At 37.4% G+C, this 26,181-nt stretch overlaps 1 protein-coding gene across 1 annotated transcript in view; it reads right to left on the reverse strand.

The window, feature by feature from the left end:
- Nucleotides 1-26,181, reverse strand: part of ITGA8 (integrin subunit alpha 8) — a 112,012-nt gene that overhangs the window by 68,336 nt on the left and 17,495 nt on the right. Inside the window, exons 7-14 of the mRNA XM_066198317.1 lie at nt 25,880-26,005; nt 24,698-24,742; nt 23,430-23,473; nt 22,422-22,478; nt 22,187-22,239; nt 16,199-16,404; nt 13,871-14,062; nt 1,795-1,840 (exon numbers count right to left, since the gene is read on the reverse strand). Coding sequence (XP_066054414.1) covers nt 1,795-1,840; nt 13,871-14,062; nt 16,199-16,404; nt 22,187-22,239; nt 22,422-22,478; nt 23,430-23,473; nt 24,698-24,742; nt 25,880-26,005 — 769 coding nt within the window. The remainder of the gene's footprint in view (nt 1-1,794; nt 1,841-13,870; nt 14,063-16,198; nt 16,405-22,186; nt 22,240-22,421; nt 22,479-23,429; nt 23,474-24,697; nt 24,743-25,879; nt 26,006-26,181) is intronic.

Raw genomic sequence — 26,181 nt, forward strand, 5'->3', positions numbered from 1 at the left:
GTTACTTGGGAGAACACAATTTTATAATGCTGCTCATTGCCAAAAGACCTTTTTTTTTCTTTTCCCACCAGAATCCTACTGAGATTTACAAAAAAAAATCACGTTAACACATCACGGAAACAGTATCCCATGGTTAAGCAATAGATGTGTCCCAGGACTGAGGCACATCAGACACATTTCATCACACTGAGTTTTCTCAAAGGGACAGAGTTTGCCTTTTTGGGTTTTACAGCAGTCTTCTGGCCATCTTGCAGATTGCTTTTGTACTCTCTCCATGACTAATGCTACATTCAGACTTACTATGTCAGTTTTAAGACTCTTAAAAAATAAACATGATTTGGTTAAATTAGAAGTTGGTGCAGACTTTCTTGAGCCAATAATGAAGAAAACTCTGACACTTCTTGAGTCAGACAATTGACTTTGTAAACCAGGAATAATCATCAGTAAATTGTGCTGAGTACACGAATATATGGTTTTGGTGACAGAAACCAACCCTCTGAAGCTATTGTTAAGTGATGGGATAATCTATTACTGCAAGCAGTTTAGAAGATAACTAGTAACAAGTATAAGCCCAGATTCTGTTTTAAGACAGCAATACTATTTATAGTAACTTACATAATTGCAGTTTTCTAACTTTCCTGATATTTTAATCCATATCTGAGCTTTTATGATTACTTCTTTATATTACTTCAGCAAGACATTAAAAAAAAATTACTTTCTTCACTTTTGTGCAACAGGGAAAACCTTTTCTTGCCTAGAAAATTTCAGTAATAAAATTCTATTACAACAGCATGACAAGTTGCATATTTGATACATTCGGGACAGGAAATGGCCCCCTGCTATTCACTTTCTTAAATTAAATAGAACACATTTTATTGTTATTGAAAATACAGAGTGGATCTATTTCTTCAGTGTTTCATCCTGTGCAGTCACTCATGGCATTGCAAAGTATTTGCATGGTTCTTACATAGCGCAGTAGGAAAATCACTGCACCTACAGTGTTAGATGTGTTGAGCTAACATTCCTGTTTTACAAAATTCTTATGCTGTCACAAACATTCAGCTGGGAAGAAGAACATGCCTTTTCTCAGTCAAGTGCTGTTGGGAATACAGACAACAGGAAGCCAGACAGGAATCAGAAATATGACTACATTGTTGTAGCAAAAGACTTACATGTCAAATGACATACTTACATTACAAATACTTACATGAAATGAGCTGTCAGCATGGCTGGACTAAGATAGCATTAACAGATTTTATGTATGTTTATGTTTTGTTTATGTATTTGGTGGTTTTAAATTTCACATCGAATCAAAAAGTGCATTTAGTGAAACTCTGTAGTCAGCAACAACTTTTTGTTTTGTAAAATGGGATCTTGTGCATTTTTTTTTAATTGAGGCTAAAAGTAGAAGTCTTTATTTTCAATCAATGGTTCATGTCTTAACATACACAATCTCTGAAGACTGGCCACTTTAAAATTTCTTACTAGCACCATTCCCCAGGAAAGAAATTAATTTTCAGTGCCGTGCCTTTTAAATTTCTTATTTAAAATTAACTGAAGAATCAAACATTCCAGAAACTGCTTGAACTAAGTCTAAGCATGGAAATTTTAATTGAAAATTACAGGTTTTGAGCATGGGAAAAAAGCATTTGTTTCGCACAAGATGTTTAATTTATCATCTCTAATGACCATCTTTTACACACTGCAACAGGGAAATGGGAATATATCATTTTTTAAATTTAGTATCTCCCACCAAAGCTGTAAAATATCAAATAAATTGTATTTGCCACATACCTGTAAACAACTGCTTTTCCAGCTCCAAATGCACCCACAATTAAATCTGGAAAAAACAAAACGGCTTCAGAATAGCTATACAGAAATCTCTCACACTTTTTTCCCCCATCATAAATTAGATTATTTACATTAACACTGCAGTAACATAAAACAAATATGATAATTCCTTTCTAAGCAGTTTTCTCCACAAGCGTACCTGAAATAAAACATTTCACATGTCAGAGATGGTGTCATAAACGTCTCAGTTGTAACCAGTAACTACCAAACTATTTAACATGAGGTCACCCACGCCACGATCTTGCTTCTCTCCAACTTGTATCATAGGGGAAAAATGCCATTAAACTCTACGCATTTTATTCCAAATCCTTAACTGTCCATTAAATGAAGAGCTGCTAAACAATTTCTTGCCAGTTTCATATAAGTCATATTGAAACTTTACAGTGTTCCTTCCTGACAACCCTTCCATTTTACTTTGTGTTTTAAGTAATTTGTTTATTAATTTAGGCATTACATCTCTGTGCAAATAAACACAATGCAAGGTTAGAGGAAGGCTGATTTGATAGGTTCTAATGTTTCCAGCATTGTAGCAATACGTGCTAAGGCTTACAACAGTTATCCATCTAAAGCTGTCATTTTCCCTGACAGACAGAGTCAACAACACAAACGCTACTTGGACTTGGGCATGTCTTTGTCAATGGTCATTGGCCTGGGCCAGAATGTTTCCACTTTTTGCTTGGAGTCCCCACATAGTGCTCTCTGGAAAGATCCAGACTGGCTTGCTGGATCCATTCAAGCTTGCTGGAGAAAAACTGGAGCCAAGCCATGAGGTAAAAGGATCAACTTTCTTGCTGCCTCTGCCTTTAGAAAGAGCTTTGTTTCATTTTCAAAGCCCCCAGAGTCCATCTGGGCACAGCTTTCACTCCTCTACTGCTATCATTCAACATGACTGACATGTATCCAATTCAGAAGACTGAGCCTTACAACAGACCTTGCAGTGGTACAGACTGGCAACCTAAATTTATCTAAATAAGTTAATTAAATGAGTACTTAGGCTTGTAAACAAACTCTTACTTGCTGCTTCTATAGTTGGAGCAGTGGTTTGCTTAAGAAGCCCTGAAGTCATCGAGCATGATGCAAATACCAAGCTTTGCTGTTATTTATTTGGATGAGTTTGGTCCAGGGCTGGCAGTGTATTTTCTAGTGCTCCTACGTCTTTCAGATGGTCTGGATTTCACAAAAAGGTTTAAACAAACACTTCACATGGGCAACAGCCAGTCCTTCACTCAATTCCATTAATTAATGTCCTAATAGGAGCAGAGACGGACAGTTTATTGGTCTGATCCTCTTTTTGTACAACATTTACATTTTTCTAATTTCACTGGCCTTAGAGAAATATGTTTCAGGGTCAGGAACACTTTAAATAGCAGAAGAAAGTAAGTATTTTTATCTCCTTTTTGGGACATTTGTGCCTTGTATTCCTTAGTAGCTTTTATACACAACTTGCCCGCAGTACCAAAACCTAAATATGTTTTCCTCTTAAATAAACAACTAATTGAGACAAAGCCATCATCATGAAGGCTGCACCACACAAAAACAGAACTTCTCCTGACAGTTCACTTATAGTGGCACTCATAGTAACCCCCCCCAAAGATTTAATATTTTGTTGATTTTTATTTTGCTTGTGTTTGAAGGTTTTTTTGTGAGGTTTGTGTTTGGTAGGGTTTTCTTCTGTTTGTTGTTTCTTAAGGAAAAAGAAACATTATGTTATAAACAGAAAGTGAAAGACAAGAAGGAAAGCATTTCTGTTCTATTCTTCCCAGCTGGACACTGTGAATTCTGTAACAGACTTGACTTAGGATATGTACTGGTTCTTACCAGACCTGATAACTCACAAGGTTTCAGGGTTATGTTGTAAGAGACAAAATAGGTAGATATCCAAGACTTATTCAGATCTTGGCCTAGTGGTGATTTTTCATTAAAAAATAAAGGTTAAACACACAACTTGGGTAAGCTTAATAAAATGTAGCCAGTTAGAATCTGAAATTGAGAATGATTCTGTCAGATACAGCTGTCCTCACTAGTGTGAGTGAGTGCAATTTCAGTATGTACTGCTGTGCAAAGGTCCCCTCTATCTTGGCATCCCGCCTTTAATATTAAAAAGGATTTTGTACATCTGCTTAATGGTTAAATCCTGTTTTTTTGGGACAGGACCCAGCTTATTTGAAGACAGAGGGTGATGGGTCTAGAGGAGCAAATACAGGCCTCAGCCACCTAAAGACTGGTTTTCCATGAGCAGGAAGGACAAAATGATTATATATTCAAGCAGAATATTCACTGGAAGATTAACTGGTGGTTTTTCTTTGCTTTGTCTTGTTCTGTTACAGAGCAGTAATTTCATTCTTCCTTCTTTCATTGCTTTGTGGGGTGCAACTCCTATGCCCATAATTGGAAAAAATCATTTCTGATGTTGCTACAAATGAGTGAGATTTGAATACACATCCAATCAGTGCACTTTTGTAAGCAGAAGTTTCAAATTTGTTGACTGTTCCGTAGAAGAAAAGTTACTAATCATTTCTACGAAAAAAATGCATGAGATGTCGAAATTATCTGAATTTTGGCAACTTTCCACTCCTAAAAATAGAAGTTTTCTTTATTAATTCTTGTTAATGCTACGCATGCAATGTCACCGATGCAAAGGTCACTAGCTGAAAAACAAGGTTTTAACAAGCAATTACAGAGCAGAAGAAACCAGCTTAAAAAATCCAGCTTAACTCCCTAGTACCCTTCCAAAAAGAGCCTGAACAAAAGCCTATGAAAACCTTTGCATCGAGGCATTTTTGTCAAACTCAGATTAAAATGGGTGATTAAAACATAAAAACAAAGATGGAGAAGTGTAAGAATCACAAAATATCCTTCAGTTCTTCTTTTCTCATATTTCATGTTTCTGAGATGATGAGGGACCTCGTTTGTTTTGTTAAATGACCACTTTGCCCTTTGTCTGCTTGAGAAGATCATCTATCAGCTGCTCACCTGTAGAGAAGCCAAGATCTGTAAGGAAGGGTTGGTGGCAGCACCCATATGCTTCTGCTCCATTGCCTTTGAGGAATAAATGAGCTGTGGGGTCACAACCACATTGCAAAAATTAAGAAAACAAGCATGGAGCAACTCTACAGGAATTTTTGACTCCCATTTTTAACACACATTTTCGCAGTTTGTATATATCAAAGTCCCAACAGGTGGAGTTCAGAGCTTAATGCTGAAACAAGTGTCTTTGGGACATATTTAACTCAAGTCAAAGGGCACTGAACAAAGTTAAACAATCCTAATGCTTATTTCAAATATTTCAAATTTACTTTGCTCTGAAGAGAAGGGTTGCAAGATGCTGTCTGGTACAAGAAGTCTATTTTCAGAGATAAAATCATCATAAAAAGTTAAGGTGATGGCACTGAAAGGGACACTGGATTTTGTGTGTTCACTTCCATCTTCTGCCATGTGAGTGTGCCAAACCTGAAACATTGTGTGATAAAGGGCAGAAACTTGCCATGATGCTCACCAGACCTTTAACCAAATGAAGGAAGTAGGAAGATCAACTAAGTCCTACTTCGAGTCTCAACAAGACATATTCATTTATTCACTTGAGAAAATTTTTTGATTCCCTCACATTTTTAAATCTCATCTCCATTCTCTCTGATAGATGCAGCCTCAAGGAGTCTGAGTGGGGAGGAACATGCAACATGTTCAGCACTCCACACTTGGCTGGAGCCTGTGCAGCAATCCCAAGAGAAACTTCCAGGACATGGTGCCTCATATCAGTACATGGGAGACAGTGGACAAGAAAAACAACCAGTGAACAACTACATAACTGGAAACATTTCACTTGTCAGAAACTCAAAAATGAGATGACAGCTGAGTCACCTCTCTGCTGCAACTCTACCAGGACACAGGCAGGAAAGTGTTAACTTTGGGGACTCAGAATGATTTGTTGACAACTTTAAACACAACCTCATGCAGTCTTTCAGTTTCATTGTACAGTATAAAAAGGGACTGGAAACCAGTCATATTTTATCTGAGTACAGGTGCCAATGGAAATTTTGTAAAAGGGAGAAAACCACCTAACTGTAAACTCTGTTAAAAAATCTTTGTAAGCCTTTTTGACACTATTTTCCTCAGCAGATCAGGTGCCAAAAAGGCTCATGATCATATCTCTATTTGTTTTCTAGGATTTCAGTGTGCATTAGAACCCCAAATCTCAGTAGGAAAGGTCCAGAATAAGAAATGCCTTTAAATGGACATCACTTCAGGTTTGACCGTAGTAAAGGATACAGGCCTGTCCAGCATAGGCCGCTTTACTCAAGAATTTTAGTTAAATACTACGAACAGCTATCACTCATAGCAGAGTCACTTTCTTCCAATCTTAACATTCTCAGCTACTTTAATCCTTCCCTGTTTTTAAACCACTGTGGTAGCAGGTGTGTTAAAGATAACATGTAAGGCTAATTCATATCAATGCTTCTCTTTTGTCTGAATTAATCCCTTTCACAATACAACAATATTATTCATTATATTACAAAAGAATCCCAAAGAGGGCAGTTAATGTTTTATCATTTAAGTAAAACACTACTTACTGGGATCAATTGCTTTACTCTTATATTATATTCCAGTGGGCACAATATTGTGATTTCATAAAATATTGTGAAGAATTTTAGAAAAACATACCTATAAATTACAGAGATATTAATTTCCCATAAAATCAACATATTTGTACACAGTTCTTGGCTTGTCACTACATTTTTGACTGATTATTCATGTGAAAAAATAATTAGCTAATAGAACTACTTCAGCTTTTCTGCATTTGCTGGCAGAACCCAAGCCATTGTTCTGGCTCCCACACGTAGCAGTCCCCTCTTACCAGAGCAGATGCAGCTTCTCATTGATTTAATTTGTTTATCTTCCACAAATCTCCTGGACCAACTTCATAATTTAATCATCACTAGATTCCGATTTGTAATATTGTTGGCACAATGCCTACTGTTCTCAAAAAAATGTATTAATCTGAAGAACCCTTGCCTCTCAGAAAGAAATTTGAGGATTTTCTTCCTGCTGTTTCAGTTAATGTACTCAGCAGATGGAGCTGTTAAATACTCCTGTTTTATTAAGATTAGACTGGATTACTGAAGTTATGTGAAAATTCTGTCTTATTACATTTCTTTCCTTCTTAAAATGTTTCTAGAGTAGTTTGATATTAACTACTATGATATTCGAACTAACTATGATATTCTTAGGATAATAACTGATTACAAAATAACAATGCATGAAGATGCCTTTATACATTTTCCTGAGCTGACAAAGGCTTGACTATAAAGAACAACCGAAAGAACAGGCCAACAGCTGTGTTTGTGCTGAAGTAGGATACCTTGAAGATGAAGATTCAGTGGCACTGATTTCAGAACAACTCTCTTAAGTTAATAAGGAAGACTTACACAAGCATCTAAACAGGCAGGGAGCAGAGACAATAGTGCATAATTTGTTTGATCAATTAACTAATCAACAGTCTTTGAACAGTGAATTCATCCAAAGCACTGCTCTGAATCTACCCACGCTCTTCAAAGAAACTGGTTAAATCATTCTGACTCAGAAACGCACTTGAAGAAACCTCAGTCTTTGGGAGGATATGCCACAAGAAGAAAGCAAGTTTAATGAGTTGAGTAAGTTATTCATTATAAACTATTTGCTCAGCTATAATCAGCCATCAAGTGACTGAACATATGCTGAAACGTGAGGGTGGAAACCTTACAGCCTACAAATGTCTGAGCCCTGTACAGATAGATGAACCAGCTGGAAGTGCAGCATCATCACCTAGATAATCACAGAGTCCAGGCACTCAGTGGGGCCAGCTTTGAACAGATGCCCAGAAGCCAAAAGAAACAAATTTCTTTCCCATTAAACAGATTTATGGATTTCTTTTGTTCCTATGAAAACTGAACTATGCTAATAGAAAAAGACAAAATTATAAATAAAATAAACTGTAATTCAAAATGCATGCCTTTGCTTCATTCTCTGCTCCAGGCCTTGATAACACACATAAAGCTCAGGATGGAGCAAAGGGGCCCTAAAAGCCCCAGATTTACAGGACAGTGGAAGTTGCCTTGAAAGATATTATTATGCATCCCAGATGTCCCAGCATAGAAGACAGGCAGGAAGATTGTGCTGAGGCAGGTATTTCAGAGTATCTTTATGCAAACCTTGTAGAGCTGCTGTTACAGAGAATCCCATGGTTAAATACATTGTGTTATGGCCCTTACTAGGAGATCCTCAGACACAGCACAATACTGCTTTGCCATGTCCTCACCTTGGCACAGAATCTTGCACAGAATTCCAGCTACTACTGTATTTGCACTGAAATTGATGGGAAAAGACCATCTTTTATCTTTTTTCAATTCCACCACCTCCTTTATTTCTTTAATCCCATTCACTTTTTTTTTTTTTTATCACTCAATCCAGAACAATGGGATTAAACCAGTATTTACTACTGCGGAAGAAGTGAGATCAGATCTTTCCTTTTGAATATGACCTTAGAACATGAGTTGTCAGAAAACAGTGAAATGGATCATCTGCTGAAAGATGCTACAATTATGTCAGTGGTAGTAAATTCGTGGCAAAGAATGTGCCTGCATGCTGTATCTTTACTATCTGCAGTGGTATCATTAAAACAGCCCTAATGTAGTTCGCCCATGTCAATTATTAGACTCCAGAAGTGAGCATTCAGCAACCCTGTTTTGGCAAAAAGTGAGTTTGATAGTGTGCACAAGGAGTGTTTAGTGATAGTTCAGAACCAAAGACAGTATATTTGATTTACTAGTGTAGACGTACCTCAGGAGGATTAATTGGTCTTTTCCTTCAAATACTGGGTACATGTTGGGTATTGGAGAGACACTGAATATTTCAGGTTAGTATAGTGCTAAGCTTGCCAATGTCATGCTTAGAAGACTGGGAAAACTGCACATTGTGGCTTGGCACAATCTATCTGACTAATATGCTTAACCTGCTTCCTTTTACTAGTCTTATCTGACTATAAAGTTTAATCAGATTCTGCCTCTTACAGGACTACAGAGAAAGGAGCATCCATCCATTAATTACTACCATGACCACTGCTTGGCATTGCAATCCTGCTAGGTGAGGAGGAGCCCTTTATTTGGGGAAGAAGGTGATGAACACAAGTACAGAGAGGGCATTGCATGGGCAACACAGCTGTAAGGATTATCAGCACAGTTTTCTGCCTCTGCTGCTTCCCAGGGTTGAAAGTTTCCCACTGCCTCCAAGCCTGCAAGCAGAGACTACCATATAATCACTCCTGTCTGTGCTGATAAAGGAACAGTTCTGGGTACATAACATCTGGAGTGTCTGTAAGTATGACACGATTTACAGAACTGCCTCCCTAGAAAGCTGCAGAGATGTAAACCAAAGGTTGTACTTAGTAACAAAACTCAGTCTTCCCTGTTGAAAAAATCTCTGTATTTTCACAATGCTGAGAGGTCTGTTACTGTTACAGTGACAACATCTGTGCCAGGACAGCTGAAGACAGATGGTTATTACACTGATAGTACAGCTAACAAGAAGGAAAAGCCTTGTTCTGTCTGCATGCTGACCCTAACAGAGAAAGTTCCATTTTTAGGTATGATGTTGACTAGTTAGCTATTCAGCTGTCTGTACCCTGTGCTTGTGCAATGAAGGCAGGGCATGAGCTTGAGCACTGTGTAACTACTATCCATATTTTTGTATTGTTAGTACAGATAAGCTGTGATTTTAGTGTGTGCAAGTTAGTACTCTCCCATATAGCAGCTGGGAAAGGTCTGGAGAATCATGTGGGGCAAAGACCTTTCACAAAAGGGAGTTTAGGTACTGCCATCCTGTTTCAGTGGCTTCAGCTGTTGACAGTGAGCTGTGCTGTGCCATGTAGCCTCAAGGCCAGACCACAGCTCCTGGCTCACTTTATTTTCTTGTACAAACATAATTGCTGATAGCAATGAAAAACATTTGGGATTATTGTTTTTCCAAGTACTAATTCTGATTTTCTTCTCAGTAGTAAAGATAGAGCTCTTTTTTATGTTGGTTAAGTATGAAACCCAGGTCAATGGTAAAATCTTTATTAGAAGCAATACTTCACCAAGACACAAGTCATAACCTACTTGCTTTTACGGCCTCTACATAAAAATATTTGAAAAAGGGGAGAAGAGGCAGCAGTGATGGCAAGAATGAACAATCATTTGGTAGAGCAAAACTGGTGCGCCATTCTCCACTGCACAAGGAACAATTAAATGTATTAGAATTCCTTCCACAGGATTGCTAAAATGCATGGCTGATAGAGGAAGTATGTTGGAAGCCTGTAAAATAAATGGACTGCAGAACTGTTTGCTGTCTATTCAGTATAAGAACTAGAAACAGCCCACTGGAACATTTAAGATTTGAATGGGCACAGTGAGAATTACATCTTCACAGAACATTCAGTTGGGCTGTGGGGTCCCTTGACAAATTCTGCATGTGCCAAAAGTCTGCATGAGTTCTACAGCTGATCGGTCAAATTCATGGAAGAAAAGTCTGTCAAGCGATACTAATTTTGGAGGTGCCATCTCTGACTCAAGGCCACCCTGATATTCTCGTTGGTTAACGCTGGGTGAATATTTTGGGAAGGATCACAACAACTGTACAATTCCCAGGATATCTGTTGTTGGCCACTGTTGGAAACATGCTATGGTGCTTAGACAGATCTTTCATCACTATCAGTATGGCTGTATTATGGTCTTCCTTGTCTGCTCTGCTACTCCACCATTAAACCTGTCTGTGATCAGTTTTCTCCCAAATTTATAATACAACTGGGGTCATGGGGGACAAGACACTCTTTCTCTGCCTTTCCAGAAGAAGACCTGTAAGTGGGGGGTGGAGGAGACTCTCTCCCTCTGGTGGCCAGGAGTTGCAGGAAGAGGAGAAAAGAGAAACCACTCCATCCACAGGAAAGCTGAGGGATTTGAAGAGCTCTGTGTACTAGGGAGTCTTCGTCTGCTCCCTATTTCCTTCTCTGCTCCTGAGCTTATACTGGCATTTGGATGAAGAGAGGAAGATATTACTTCCTCTACCAAATGGCTGCTCTTCTCCAGAAGGCTAATACATAGATCTCAGCCTGAACTGAACACCAGCCAAGAGAGGATTTAACCTTTTTCCAATGTGAGAAAAATTTGAGTGCAATTCACCTTCACATTTTAGGAAATGTATTAGCCAACTTGTAATCAAAGAGCACTGGCTGCTGGGGTCAGTACAGTGATCCCAATGAAGCTCAGTGGTCTGTGATAAGAAGCCATATGAACAGGTGGTATCTTCTGTCCTCTGGGTCAGTGACTTGCTCCAAAAACATTACCTTATGGTCTGATTTAAAGAAGGTCTGAAACTCTAAAAGCTCTAAAAATGCTATACAGTGCATTAGAAATGAAATGGCAGAGTAATTCCCATGTCTCAGACTCCCACTTCCTAGCATGGATATGCCTGCCTCATGAACAATGTCAGGCACAAGTGCTTGAGTAAATTATACAAGCACAGCTATAGTTATGTAGGTCAGTCTTGAACAATTGAATTCTAGCCATGGAAGAGCTACATGCTTGGAGAATCTCACCTTAGACAGTAGCAATATATCTTTATACATGCAGCCAGACATTACACCTGTCTCTCATCTCCCAGTCCAGAACTTCTGAGAGGGTTAAGTCAGAATAATCTGATTTTATTACATTTTTCTTTTTTATAAATTGGTTGCTTTTAGAATACACACACTGGAAAGCTTAAATTAAAATTTTTGTGATTGTTTTCCTAACCTTTCATAACCCTCTTTGAATCACAGGCACAAACAGTAGTTTGGGAAGCATGGAATTAAAGGCTAATTTTCTAGACCTTCTATAGTCAGCAAGACTCCATTTCTCTAAAATAAAACTTCCTTCCTAATCCGTCCAACTTCAGTAGCTTGTTTCCTCCTTTTACAAGGGCTGCCCTTCAGCGTTTCCGTCAGGAGGTGAAGAAGAAAAGCTCTTTGACACGAGAAGGATTACTTACTTCATTGCCTAGTGTATTTGTCCTAGGCTTGCATTTCCCTATATTATTATTTCCTTTTTTTTTTTTTTTTTTTTTTTTTTTTTTCCCCCATAGGAAGGCACTCTATTTTTGTGCTAGCATTGTGCCATGTTTACACTATTTTTACAGCTCTGTTTTGGTGCTCCAAATCTTCGTGAATTAAGGAAGAGATGGTTGACTGAGAGTAAGGGGGTTTTCTTCTCATTTTCTGAGATATTTTCCCCAGTACTGTGGACTGCTCATCCAGGGGAAAAGCTAGTTACAGTAAATACAGGGTGGTGTTTCTTCTGTTTGTTTTCATTTTTTAATTAGGTAATTCCTGTAATAAAACCAAATAATCTAACACATAATAAGCTGATGACACAATGTGAAATTCTGCAAGTAGGATGCATGGTGGAGGCACAATGACAGAGAACTCGCAATTATAGTACAGTTCCTCAGTGCACATTTAGAAAGATCAAGACTCATCACCCAAACTTTCCACAAATTAGCTTAAAAGATGCTCCACATAAAGTACACTAATACAGCAGTGAGACTTCTACTCCTCTTTCTTCTCTATGTGAGTCAAAGAATCTCTCCCTTCCCTCTATCTTTTCAATCTTAGAAATGTCAGGAATGCAATATCCTGTTTCCTTTGGTTTTGCTGGGGGGCCTTGGGGGTGCTTTAGGAAATGTTTAAATGCTGAAACTTTAATAAAGAGCTCTGTTGTCCAAGAGAACCTCATTAGTCATGGACAATGAAAGACTATTAATAGCAACATCAACAATATGCAAACAAAAAGTCAGAACAGTGTTTAAAAGCCCTTTCTTCTCTCAAATGCTAAGGATCTTCTTACTTTAGTCTCATGATAGCCTCACTTTATTACTCTGCAGTCAGCTTCTCTGTTTGTAAAACTGTAATTTCTATTGTAAACACCCCTTCCCAGAAATTGCCTTCTGCTTTTGGAAAGATACATCTTTCAAGGTTTTTATAATCCATCACGAAAAGGTAAAAGACCCTATTTTTGTCCCTTTGAAAAATTACAATTTTCACTTTTGAAATAGTGCAACTTTTAAGAACTCTAGCCTTGAAATAACTCAGGCTAACAAAAGTGATTTCACAGTAAGTCAGGGAAGCACGGACTGTTAGGATTTTACTGTGGATGAACCTTTCACAGTAAGAAAATATGATGTTTAACTACACACCGTTACTAAGGCTTTTGAATTGTGGTGAAAAGAAACAGAACATATTTGCTTCCAGATGAGAGAGAGTAAATACAAGCACACTTACATTCAAACTACTTAGATGGTAGGAAAATTTTTCTTTAAAAAAACAAATGCTCCCCTGAAAAACTTAATTAATGTTACTAACTTGATATATGTGAATACATGTCAGGTAAACTCATTAGAAGGAATCAAAGCTAACCTAAAAAGGAAGAATCCATATAGCAAAATGAAAACATAAAAGGGATGGAAAGGCCCAAATAAAATAGTTGCTTTAAGCAATTTGCGTTCTCTCTGCTTTTTTGTAATGCAATCAAAGCCATTAACTATATATAGCTCAGTGTCTCTTTGGTCAGCAAAAAACAACTTAGAAACACAACCAAATCAATCCCTTCTTCTACAATGCAACATGGTTTTAATTAAGAAAGAATGCCAGGATGAAGGAGACCTTACAAGTTGAATAAGCTGAGACTATTCAATTTTTGGAAGTGGGGGAAAAGGGTTAAGCTTTTCATTGTAAACTTCACATGTTTTATGTTAATACAACTATTTAAGCCCTTTCTTGACTTTCTGATCATGTCTTTTGACAGGAAAGGGAGTATTTGTTTTGTCTGTTTTTAACTCTCAGGAAAGCAAACTAGAACTGTCCAGAAATGTCTACCTTTTATTCTGACCTCTGCCTTCCAAAAGGAGCAGTTTAGGCACGATGCATTTACCAGAGAATGGAAGTATGAAATTCCCTTTCTAATGCAAAAAATCTTACCTGGGTAATCATTCTTGTCTACATCTGAGTCTCCTCTTAGAGTGAAGCCAAATCCCGAAGGCATGGACTGTGAGGCCCAGGCTCCATTGAGAACCTGGGAAGGGTTAGGGTTTAACCCATTACTGCGTCCATTGTAAATGAGCACTTTCCCTCTGCTGTCTTCTCCTGCAAATGGTGCACCAATAGCAATGTCTGCAGTGAAAAAAAGAAAAAAAAAAAAAAAAAGAGAGAGAAAAAAAAGGATAAAAAAGAATGGACACAATTAAAAATTAACCCCCTGCAAGAAAATAGACACAAATTGCTTCTGCAACAAACATGCAAGAACTTCAATATTCTGTACTTCTGTATGTATTCTAGTTTAAAGGCAAATATACTAAATGTTAGCAGTGTCTTTTCTGTGTCAAACTTTCAAGACAGAAGCTTATACAATAATCCTATGAAGAGGTTATTTAATTATACTAAATAGCCAGTCCACATTGGATTCCTCTCCATACATCTGGGGCAGTTACTTAGCCTTAATAAACCAAGATCTAATGAATGCCTGCTTCTACTTCCGTATTTTTAAACAGGCACAAATTTTCTTTGATTTCCTCTATCACCTAGTTAAATAAAGAACAGCTGTTAGATAAAACTTATTTTCTTTTTCCAGATAACATATCCTACATAGACAAAAAACTTCACCCCCTCAAACATTCAATGCTTTAGAATGCAAGAGAGAACAATGGAATATCATGTTTTCATCTATACCAATTTATCATTTTATTGAGAAATAGGAATAGTTCTGTGTCAGGAATTTCAAGGAGGTCTTAAGCACTATGGAATTAAACAGTTCAATCCTTAAAAATGAGGTGCCATATCCAAGTAGAACTGACAGTGCTCTTAGTTTCTGTGCACAGGGTATGGAGGCATTGTCTATCAAATAGCTGTGCTAGCTGAGCTAGCCAACAGGAAAAAATAGCGGATATATATGTATCTATAGCTCTCATTTTTGGGTTCCGATCTAGGAGTTGATGATGGACTTCTTTATTAAACTTGAATTGAGTACCTGGACTCTGTAGCTTCACTCTGAAGTCAGAAGGCCACCAAAGCTCTATGACTGGCATGTTGAGTTATGAAGCAGAAGACTTTGGCTCTAGAGTCTTTTTAGTCTTACAGTGACAGAGAAAAGCAGAAATGTCTTCTGCTTACCTCATCTGAATTCTGGAGAGAAGGGAGACCAACACTGCCTGCCCAGAGTAGCTGATGGTATCTGCTATTGCTCACAGGTGGAAAACAGGAATTCTCCACCCTGTGGTTCAGCTGTGCTGAACTCCATAGTGGGATTCCAGGACAAGCCACTGAGGGTACTCTCAGTAGTTACAATCCAATGGCTTCTACCCGCAGGATGGTATTCATATTTTGTGCACTCTGAACCCCATGCAATTCTGACTCCTGACATGAATGATCTCTTACTCAGCAGCCATACAATGAGGACATTGCCCTAGAACCTAGTTGCTAGAACATTGTGAAAAACAGCCCTCGAGGTAAGGAGGAGCAAAGTTAATTTTTCCTTAGTGGAAAACCTATTCTAAAGGCTACTGTGCAAAACAACTCTTCCAGGAAAAACAACTTGATGTTCTAGATGCAATTATACCTGCTTTGAAGATCCCTGACATCCTGGAAAAAAGAAGCAAGGAAATGCATCCAGGGAAAACCAAGATGCTACTGACCATGTCTAAGAGACTAACTCTAGGTGCTCAAGGTATCCCAGCTTTCTCAGGTAATAAAGCAGTTAGTTGTTCTGTTTGCTTGAATGTAGGCTGCCAGTTAACTTACATGAACATTTTTTTGTGTACATGTGAAGCATTTGAGAAAGAACCCATTATGTACCCATTTTTTTAGGACTTAAGTACCAGTGGAAGGCTGACTCCAAACTAGTACTTCTGGACTTGCCCAGTTCTTTTGTTGTTGACAAAATGCTCCATGTACTGAACCTGATTCAATTATCAAACTCTTCCAAGCATTTGAGAAGAACTCTGCTTTCAAAAAAGCGAAACATCTTAACCAAGTACTTAAATGTTATAACGGTTATAAAACAACAGGTATTTTTATTCAAATAAGCACACTAATATTTAGTAAAAAATCACACTGTAGTCACTATGACTGCCCTCTTATTGGCCAGCTTTTCATGATTTGGGTCTCAATATCAGTTTCATTAGCATTAGTGTAAATTCTCATTAATTTCAAATATGTTAAAAAGCCTTTTCCAGCACAGCACAGATGCGATGTTTGCTGCTTAGGCATTTGTAATTTAAGTGCTGGAGATACACTACATTACATACAAATTACCATTATATCCATCTTGATTGAGATCTCCAAGGTGTGTGATCGCACTGCCAAATCTACCAAACACTTCAGTGCCAGTCAGAATTTGTGCATCTTGGAAGAGGAATGCACTTTCTTGCAGGTACAGATAAACTTGCCCAACTTCTTTAGGCTTGCTCTCAAATTCTCGTTCCATAAAAAGAGGGGCACCGACTAGGATATCATCTAAACTGGAACAAACAAAAAAGTGTCACTGAGAGACTGAGTGCAAAAAACACAGTTTATACATTTGCTAAACAGGAAGCTGACAATTATCATACATCCAGACTAACTGAGGTAAGAAGGCACATCTGGAGTCCAAGTCCAAACACTTGGTCAAAGTATGGTCAATTAGGGAAGGCTGTCCACAGCTATACTCAGTCCAGTTTTGATTATCTCCACGGATGGAGACTCCACAACCTCTCTGGGCAACTACTTCAGGTGTCTGAACATCATAACAGCCAAAATGTTTCTTTCTAGGTTTAAATGAAATTTCCTGTACTTCAATTCATGCCCACAATAGACACTGAAAACTTACTTTGCAATTGATGACACTGATGTCAGGAATCTAAGAGTGAATCTGTGTCACTAGAACAAATTCTGTAGATCTGTTTTACTAACAGTGCCAGCGAGAGACAAATTTCAGTATAAAATCTAGTTTTTGCAACTTCTACACTAGTAAGTGACCAAAACAAAAAAACCCTGCCACTTTACAACAGATTTTTGAGTAATATACATGACACAAGTAGACCATCAATTAATACAAATGCCTCATCACTTCTTCAAACAGAAACAGGGAGACAAATTCAAAACTCTTTTTTGAAAACACATCTGTTCAATATCAGGTATACAAGTAGTTGCAGTACTCATATAGTTTTCTATACTGAGTATTATAGAGAAAGGACATAATCAAATCATAAAAATAAGATGCTTACAGGGAAAAGTCTATCCATTACACTACTCCAAGAAGAATCAGTAAAAGAACACAGACCATTCAAAGCATATTTTGCATGTTGTTGTTCTAAATAGTCATGTTTCAAAACATGTGACCAACGTTTATTTAGAGGGAATAAAAAGATCCTTTCATGCACTGGGAAGAATAAAAACAAGTGTGATTGACAGATTCATAAAAAGCAGAAGTATTCTTAATGTATTACTTTGAGATATGAAATTATAGTATCAGATTAACTGCTGAAGATTGCTCAAGGCCATATAATAAAGTAATTTGCATTATATTCAGTGGGCATTGATCATCTGTATGAAGGAAGTCTGTTACTGCAAATAACTAGGACTACTTGATCCCAGAATATTTAATTTGGAAAACATATTCTCTTGCTCTAATGGAAAAACTTTCAAGCTTTGTAAAACTTACAAAATAATTTCTATTCTCAATTCATCATATTGCCAATATGAGGCTTTATCTATTAGCAAACCAAATAGTAAAATTGCACTACATTGTTTTTCCTAATCCTGATAGAAAAAAAAGCTGTATGATTCAGCAGTAGTTCAGCTACTATTTTACCACAGATGTACACTATGATTCTAAGATACGTAGAATTTACAGTGCACAGAATATTTCATCTGTGAAATATATTTACAGTGCACAGAATATTTCATCTAGAAAAAAAATTAATTACATTGTAGAACTTACATATTCTATAAGTTGTGACAAAATACTTCTAGGAATTTTTTTTTCTACTAAGTTTTATAGTATGTTTCCATAAAGGACAGTGTAATTTGAAATGTCAGATCAGTTTGGTATAGCTGTCCTATTTTTTTAGTTAGCTTTTACCCTATGGCATAAATAACTAAAAAAGGAAGGATGCAAATGCTGACTTGACATCAAAGGTCGGATTTTCCTTTCACACTAAACATTAAAAGTCTTCCTCTACTAATGGAAGATGTTTGTGGTTGGGACACTATATCAGCTGAAATGGTTGCCATGAGGCTACAGCAACAACAAAAACAAATCATGAATGTTTTTAAAAAATTAAGTTATTTAACTAATGTCATGCACTAAAAGCATTACACAGTAGCACTATCATAAATTACTCTTTTAGTACCTCACAGTCCAGATATTCCCAATACATTGGGACCTCAGAGAGTTAGGTGATGTAGAAACTATGAAATAAAAGATGAGCTTGGCTCCCTTGAATATTTTACGAATGAGCAATTATGAGACTAAAGGAAGATTTTTAGAGGTGGTAAGAAACAAATCACTGCAAGTCAGAAAGCTCCCAGTACATTGATGTAAAGTAAATAGATACTCAGATATCTTTAAACCCCCAATCCATAGAGCAATATCTAGAATGCCTAAAATGGTGAAAAGAGAGGCACAGACTATCTATTGTGTACTAAAACTCTCTTAAGCAGAAGCCTAACCCAGAACACAAGATTCACCAGTCAGAAGAGTCATTCAGGTGGTACAGAAAGCAAGCAGACAGGAGCTGGAGCTTGTTAAACATGGACCACAGCATCCCAGCTAGAAGTGCACAGTGCTGGTTTATTTTTCTGGTAAAATTTTAACTTTGCTAAAATAAATGACAACAACTATATAAAATGCATGAACAGTCCAGGGAGAAGGGACCAGAATCTGGTAGCTAAGATGGGCAGGATAGGCGGAAGGAAGGCAGTCATCTAATACACTGGCCTACTTCTCAACTGGTTATGGGCAGCAGAACCACCTGGAACACCCACAGCACTTGGTTGGCCTTCCCTCCGGGTCTTCATATGCACTGCCCTCACCAAGGCCTTCCTTTCCTCACCCTCTTAAATTTCCCCCCTCCTCTTTCAGAGCTGAGCTCTGTAGGTCAATGCACGCTGCCTTAGCAAGTCCTCTGCAAGACAGAACTCTCCCTTAGGCAGTTCTAGAGGTTTGGATCAGAGTGGATTTTTTGTGCTGTCACAGCAGTGTACTAGAAAGGAAGGATTTGTCAGCTACACAACTCTCTCTAATCCTCATTTACTTTCTTCTGGCTTCTCTTCCAGTGGGTAAAATAAGCAAACAATTGCTGCTTGCTATACTTTATACTCAGTTCTGCCGCCCAGCTTCTACAATTTAATTATTTAGATAACAAGCAGTCAAAGGGCCATGGGGGAGTGTGTGTATTTGGTGGGTTCTAAGTGCCTATGTGATTAGTATTATGCATTTTTGTTGGTGAAAGAGGATATTTCAATTGGCCTTTTAAATTGTAGGAGTTTTAATTTACAAAATTCAGAGTTCTCAGTCAAATTCAGTTTGATGTGATTACTTTTGAGAAGTCATGAGTAAATAAAAGCAGAAGTCCCTGGACAGTAATATTAAACCGTAAAGTGCAGTTCAGTGTGCAGTGGTATTTTGAACTGGTTCATTAGATTTCATTATAGCACTAAGATGCTAGAGTTAACATAAATTATATATTAATTTTTGCTCCAACACAGAAAAGTAACCAGCCAGTATTACTTCCCTTCTCATAAAAAAAATGTTAAAAAGCACAAAGCTGACCACCTGCTGAGACTTTGTGCTATTCCTTTGTGTCCTGCAGAGTAATAAAAAGCAGGAATATGGGAAATGTCAAGAGGTCAAAGTATAACTATGGAAAGCTTCGATATAGGCCAAATAAAAAACCCCCACAAACAGTAAACAGTTTATTTCACTATTTTTATTGGGCTGATTCAGCTAAATTGAAAGTGTTCTCTTTTTCTTTCTTTACTAGGAATGTAGCCTGTAAGTTGATAGCAAAACTTGATTTGTTAAGTTTCATTGTGGATTTCTCATTATTAGCAACGGGCAACTAAAAGGTAGTTCAAACAGTATCCTCAATTTCCCTGTTCTGCCTATAGTCCTGATGTGGTGCAGATAAAAGCGCATGAGTCACTTTGAAACACCCACAGAACTGCTGGGCCAGGTCTACAGAGCTTTTTTTTCCCTAAGATGAGCCTAATTTTTGAGCCATATCAAGAGTCTTATTACAGCAAAGCACCATTCCTAATAATCTTGTATTAATTTTTCAGCAAATAACTTAATCAGGTTTCTCATACTGATAAGGCCACCACTACCTCCTCATCTTTAGCTGAATAAAATGCCTAAGTGAATTTGAAGTATTCACTTCCCTTTTGCTTTTCTCTCCTCTTTTACTCTTCCTTTCAGATAAATATTTCTATTGATTATATGTGCAAACCAGCAAACACAGACTACATATCTAATTAGACATGTTTATCAAGTAGAGCTTTTTGTGTTTTGTTTTCTGTGGGATGTTTGGATCTCAGGAAGAGTCTTTAGATTTCTTTTAAGATATAGACTGGGAGACCACACAGGCCTCAACAGCAGTTTGATTATATTATTGACATAAACTGTGGTTTTAGAGGTACACAGAAAGTATGAGACCTTTCAAGTAACCCTATGGTTAGCAGGAAATAACCTGCACAGGAAATAGTTTGGTTCAGTGAGAAGTTAAATAATAAGTTCCCTGAAAGTCTAACGAGTGTCTATTGCACCTTAGGTTAATGTTCTTCCACTCTTTCACATTTGTAATACATCAGTAGAACTAAATTAATTCTGATTCTGTGTATCATAAAATCAGAAATTTTCAAAGGCTGTGATACTATGACAAAGTTTAATCTCAGAATCTTGGGAAGATTTGAGTACTATGAGGCCACCTTGGAAACTGCCGACGCTTCTGTTCTGTTGCTGTTTCATTTTGTAACTGTAATAACACTTTACCACCTTGTTACTTTTCTCTTCTCTTGTAAAACTCAGTCTTTAAAGGGTCACTAGTCACTGATAAGAAGCAATGAATTAGCCCAGAAAAAAATATTTCATGCACTATGCTTAAGCACTTTATAAGAAATGATCACAAAACAAAAAAATATGATGTAGACATATTTGAGACATTTTGCAATAAGCAAGGGTACACTACATCTCTAAATATTGTCCTGGCTCATCTTTGTGCAGAGTTCCAAGCCTCTGAGTTTCAGGGATCTTTATCTCCTTGCTAGACAGCTACTATAAATATTCTCTTACTAAATTCCTCCTCTTTTAAAATATTTAATCAGACTTTACATGACTTGAAAGTTAACCAGGGTTTTGTTCAACAGAGCCTGAAACCCCCAAGGATACCATCCCTAAGTATCATCACCTTGGCAGCGGAGCGTTATTGTCCCTCCAAAACACAATGCCTGCCATAACAACTATGGGACACAGACGCTTGCTGGTCCTCAGAATGATGAATATGGATGGCCAAAGAGCAGGTGCTAGAATGAGGAAAGAAGAGCTGATGACATTAGAAGGCTTTTAAAATTGAGAAGTGAAGCTATGGATGTCACAATGGGACACGAAATAAAGATGCTTGACTCCAGTCAGAACGCAGTAGAAATCAGAAGCTTTATTTACAATTCATTCAGCCCTTTTATAAGGGCTGCGCTAAGAAGGCACATTATTGGTCCATAGGACTGACACCTCTCCCATTGGCTAAGTAACAGAAATAGCAAACACCACCTGTTGTTATGGGAAAGGAATATTGTTTACACAAGGTTGTTTTGGGAAAAAGAAAACTGTTGAAAAGTTTCCCTTGGGAAGAGCTCAGCAATTCTCAGGCTCTGAAAATATTGAGCCCACATATGGATGAAAAGACTTTCCTGCATGTGAGAATGGGAGAATGAACTTCTGACTTACACCTATCTCTTCCCCGTGGTAGCTAGGGCTGTTTATTCAATGTTTTTCTACCTGGATCTGTTTCCTAGGACTCTGGACACTCATTTGACACACTGCTTTGGATAAATATTCAGGAAGACAAACTCACTCAAACTAGGCCTGCAAATACTCATGCCACCGTAACTGCACAAAGATAAGTCCATGTGAACAATTAAAATTAGGAAAGCAGAGAAGCCAAGAAAAAAAATTTAAGGTATGAAGCACCTGAAAACCTACATTTATTAATATCAGTCATTGCTTCTATTAATGTTCTGTGGAGCTGAATATATTTGGTAACCTACCCATCATTGTTAACATCAGATACTGCAACTGTGTACCCAAAATAGGACGCCATCTGAAAATAAAAAACAACAGACAGACTTTCATAGTGGTTATAAAATGTAAAGTTTTTTACTGAATCCTCTTTGTTTTTATGGTCGTTATTACAAAAAAAACCCATTTTATAGATTCTTGAAACTATCTTAAGGAATATGGTCTAGAGATACAATATTTCATCACATAGTTGCTTGACATTACCTGCTCACCAGTGAAGTTCTGGATAAAGGTCAAGTCAGAAGAATTAATAATTGAGACCTGGCAACAGAGGAATAAGGAACGTTTCAAGCACACATGGAGATGCTACAGCATGACATCACTGCAAAAGAATTTGACACATTGAAAGATGGCCCAAGTGGCCACGAAAAAGCAGTTCTTTTTCTGTCTCACCACAGTTTTCCTGTATGATCTTGAACAAAGTGCTAAGATTTCATGACCCCCAGGTTCCCCATGAAAAAAACAGGGAAAAGTATTTCCCTTCCTTGCTGGACACTGAACAACAACAAATCACAGACTATCAACTAATCAGTGACTAGGCATGAAAACATGAACTTAAAACATAAAGAAGCATACATACATACATATATATATATATATATATATATATATTTAAAAACAAGTCCCAGAGACAGAAGTAATTTGGAGTCCACAAAACTAGAGAATGTGTCTGTGGCTGTGATCTCTTTTCCCAGTCAGGTTACTTGTGGAACTTTTTTCCTACAAGTTAAAAGCTGTATCTACAAATGCATATTGTTTTCTCCCCTTGACTTCTAACTGCATATCAGACTCTTTGCACCTGGATTTCAATGTATACACTTGCACTGATAGCAAACAAGGGTATGAATAATCTTAACTTGGACTCCTCTGCACTGTGGACACAGCACTGCACAAAATTATGCTAACCTATGGGTGAGCTTAGGTCTGGTAACACTCGGTGGGTATAGGGATACTAGTCAGAGCATGTAATTGTAATTGTGATTGCCTATTGAAAACATTTCAGAAGAGACTAAATGCTTACCAGTCAAAACCCAAACCAGTAAAGACATTTCAACCCAGCCAGATAAGCCTGAGGATGAAAATCAGTGGCAGTTTTCTCAGTTTTGAAAGTTTTTATGAAAGAGACGGAAAATAAAATGTAGCATGGAACCTTACAAATAGCTTAATTGCCTTCTCACTATAAAAATTATAAAATGAAGGTCCAGTACATACATAGCCAAAATTCTGTGCTCCCCTTGGGACTCCAGCAACCAGCTCTGAAAGGATAAATGATCAACAGTGAACTGGTTTAGCAATCTGAGTTGTGCATGCAACTTGTATCCCACACCACTTAAAACTTCCTTGATATATATGTCAAATCCCTTAGGAGTTTGGTTTGTGATCTGTATCAGAAAGACCTGTAAATCACTTCAAGCCATTACTTCATAAGACTATAGCATTCATTCAGTTCATTTACTTGCACAAAATGTTACACTCTGACTTTTGAATATACCCATCCATGGATCTCTTTCTGTTTAGCACTGCTTAGCATAGCACAGTATAATAAAGTTCTTGGCACAATTCAGCTTGCTACCTGACAGCTGTGTAGTGATGGAATGAGAATTAGTTATGGCATCACATACTAGCAGAGAAGCTAAATAGAACTGTCCTTACAAATACTTCTTTTCTTTTCACCTACCAACAGTTTATCTCATCCATTATTTGACTTGATGCCATATAAGTGCTTGACAAATTCTGCACAGTCTATCTAAAAGCATTACAAGGAAATTTTTGTGAGTGGCATTGGAGGGATCCACTGAATAAGAACATTAAACCTTAGACCTAGCTGTCTTCTAGGAGTAATTTTGCTCAATGGTAAAATCTTAAACAACTAGAAAACAAGTTCTACTTAAACAAGTAGAAAAAATGAGCAGAAAAAAGAAGGAAAAAGCAAAGTCCCAGCCTGCAGTCTTGTGGTCTAAACCTTCCCTCACTAGGATATCCACATCAGAAGACAGCAGCAGGAACTTCAGATAACAGAGCACCTCAGCCACCTGCTTGTACTGACCTAGATCTCCTCTGTTCCTCACTGGGATCATATACTGATTGAATGTGTTTGCTCAAGGGGAAATAGAGTCCTAATGAAGGCCTGAACATGACACAGGATGAATCTGAAGTCAGCCAACTATGCAATATTTTTGTGCCAGTCATTCACATGACATACTGATTCAAAATCATCCATTATAAAACTTTGAGCATGCACTAAAAAAGCAGCCAAAAATGTAGCCTTCCATTACATATTCAAATCTTTGTGTTATTTTAATTCTGTTATGTTATACTGTCTAAGGAAATAATTGTCTCTGAGAACACTGAATACAGATAGCTTAAGTCTCACCAGTGTTTCAAATGTGTAATAGTTATGTTCCTGTGTAGAGACTCAAAACAAGGAATTCAGTAAGTGCACAGCCATATGGTTTTCATTCAAGTACATAGGTGTTTACCTTGTTCAGAATCCCCAGTAAATTCCCCAGCAGCCACTGAGTATCCTGTTAAAAGACAAATTTAAGAAAAAAAACCCCAACTTGATAAACAATTTCTTTAAAAAAATTTGCAAGGACCATCAGATTTGTCTGTTCAATGGATCTGCTGAATGCAAGTTTTCTAACATGAGTATACTAAAACTGTGTGGAGAAAAGGAAATTTTTTTATTGCACTACTATGACTAAATTAATGGTAGGTCTAAATGTATAAGAAATTGAACCCTCTTCCCCAAAAATGAGCTTCTAATTCAATAATACTTACGAATTCATCTGAAAAATAGACCAGGTACTATGGTGTTTCGCCCTAATAGCCACTGACACAATTCAGGTCTTCATTATTGTAGTGTAATGCGTGAGTGGCCTGGCTGAGCTTTATATGGAAAACGGATTTCCAAAGATGCAGTAAAGCACCTCCTGGAGCTTTAGTAAACCTGTGAGACAGTTACTACTGTCACAGTAAAGAAAGACTTTTGGATTGTACGAGGGACTTAAATTTCAAATCTATGGCCAACAGTGCAAGGATGTGCCTTCAAATTCCACTGAATCTTTTCTATAACTGTGTGAATAAAAACCTGTCTTACATGCAGAGACATGTGAGTATCAAGAAAATTCTCAGAGATCAGTGCTAATAAAAATAGATAAGGAGCCTTTTTTCTATTAATGACATAGTATTTTCAAATTGACTTTTGTTATTGCTTACGTCAATTGTATCTTTTAAATCAGTAAGAATTAATTGGGTATTTGTGCAATACTGTTCAAAATATCACAGATCTGAATTTGAATTAATCTAATAAAAACTGAAATTGTCTTTAATTACATTAATTTCAATCTCATCTTGCAATGAAAAAATACATAAATGGGAAAATTTTGTATTTCTGCTTAATTATTTAAGATCAAATAATAAGAACCCTTACAAGCCATTTAAAATCTCAACATTCAAACCCTGTTGCTCTGCATCATTTTAAGAATGTTAATAATCTCGCTGAAGTAACCAGCAAACTACTGATTTGCTGTTATGCTTACGGCAAAACATGTTCAAATCCTCTCACAATTGGGACAATAGTAATGTAGGACTTGTTTTCATATTTATGTAAGACTCATCTTTCTAGAACAAGTGGCTAACTCATATAGAACTCAGCTTACCCATGTAATTGTCATCATATGAGGGTGGTGCCACTCCTGTTTGCTTCTCTCGTGCCAGTTTCCTCAGAATGTCCTTGAAGGAATAATTTGCAATGATGTCCGCAATACTTGCAGTGATTACCTGACCTGGATTCAAACAGCTTCATAAATGAAAGGGACCTAAAAGAGGGCCAGATTCTATATAACAGGGCTGGCAGAACACCAGAACAGGGCAGAAAGGACGCTAATACAGCACAGATGCAAAGAGTAGGTAACTTCTCTCAAGCTTTCTCCAGTACTCCCCTGGAAGTCTCAAGAGTACA

Source organism: Chamaea fasciata, unplaced genomic scaffold (genome assembly GCF_029207755.1).
Source record: "Chamaea fasciata isolate MVZ Bird 193981 ecotype frontalis unplaced genomic scaffold, bChaFas1.0.hap1 SCAF_1, whole genome shotgun sequence".
Taxonomy (NCBI): Eukaryota; Metazoa; Chordata; class Aves; order Passeriformes; family Sylviidae; genus Chamaea; species Chamaea fasciata.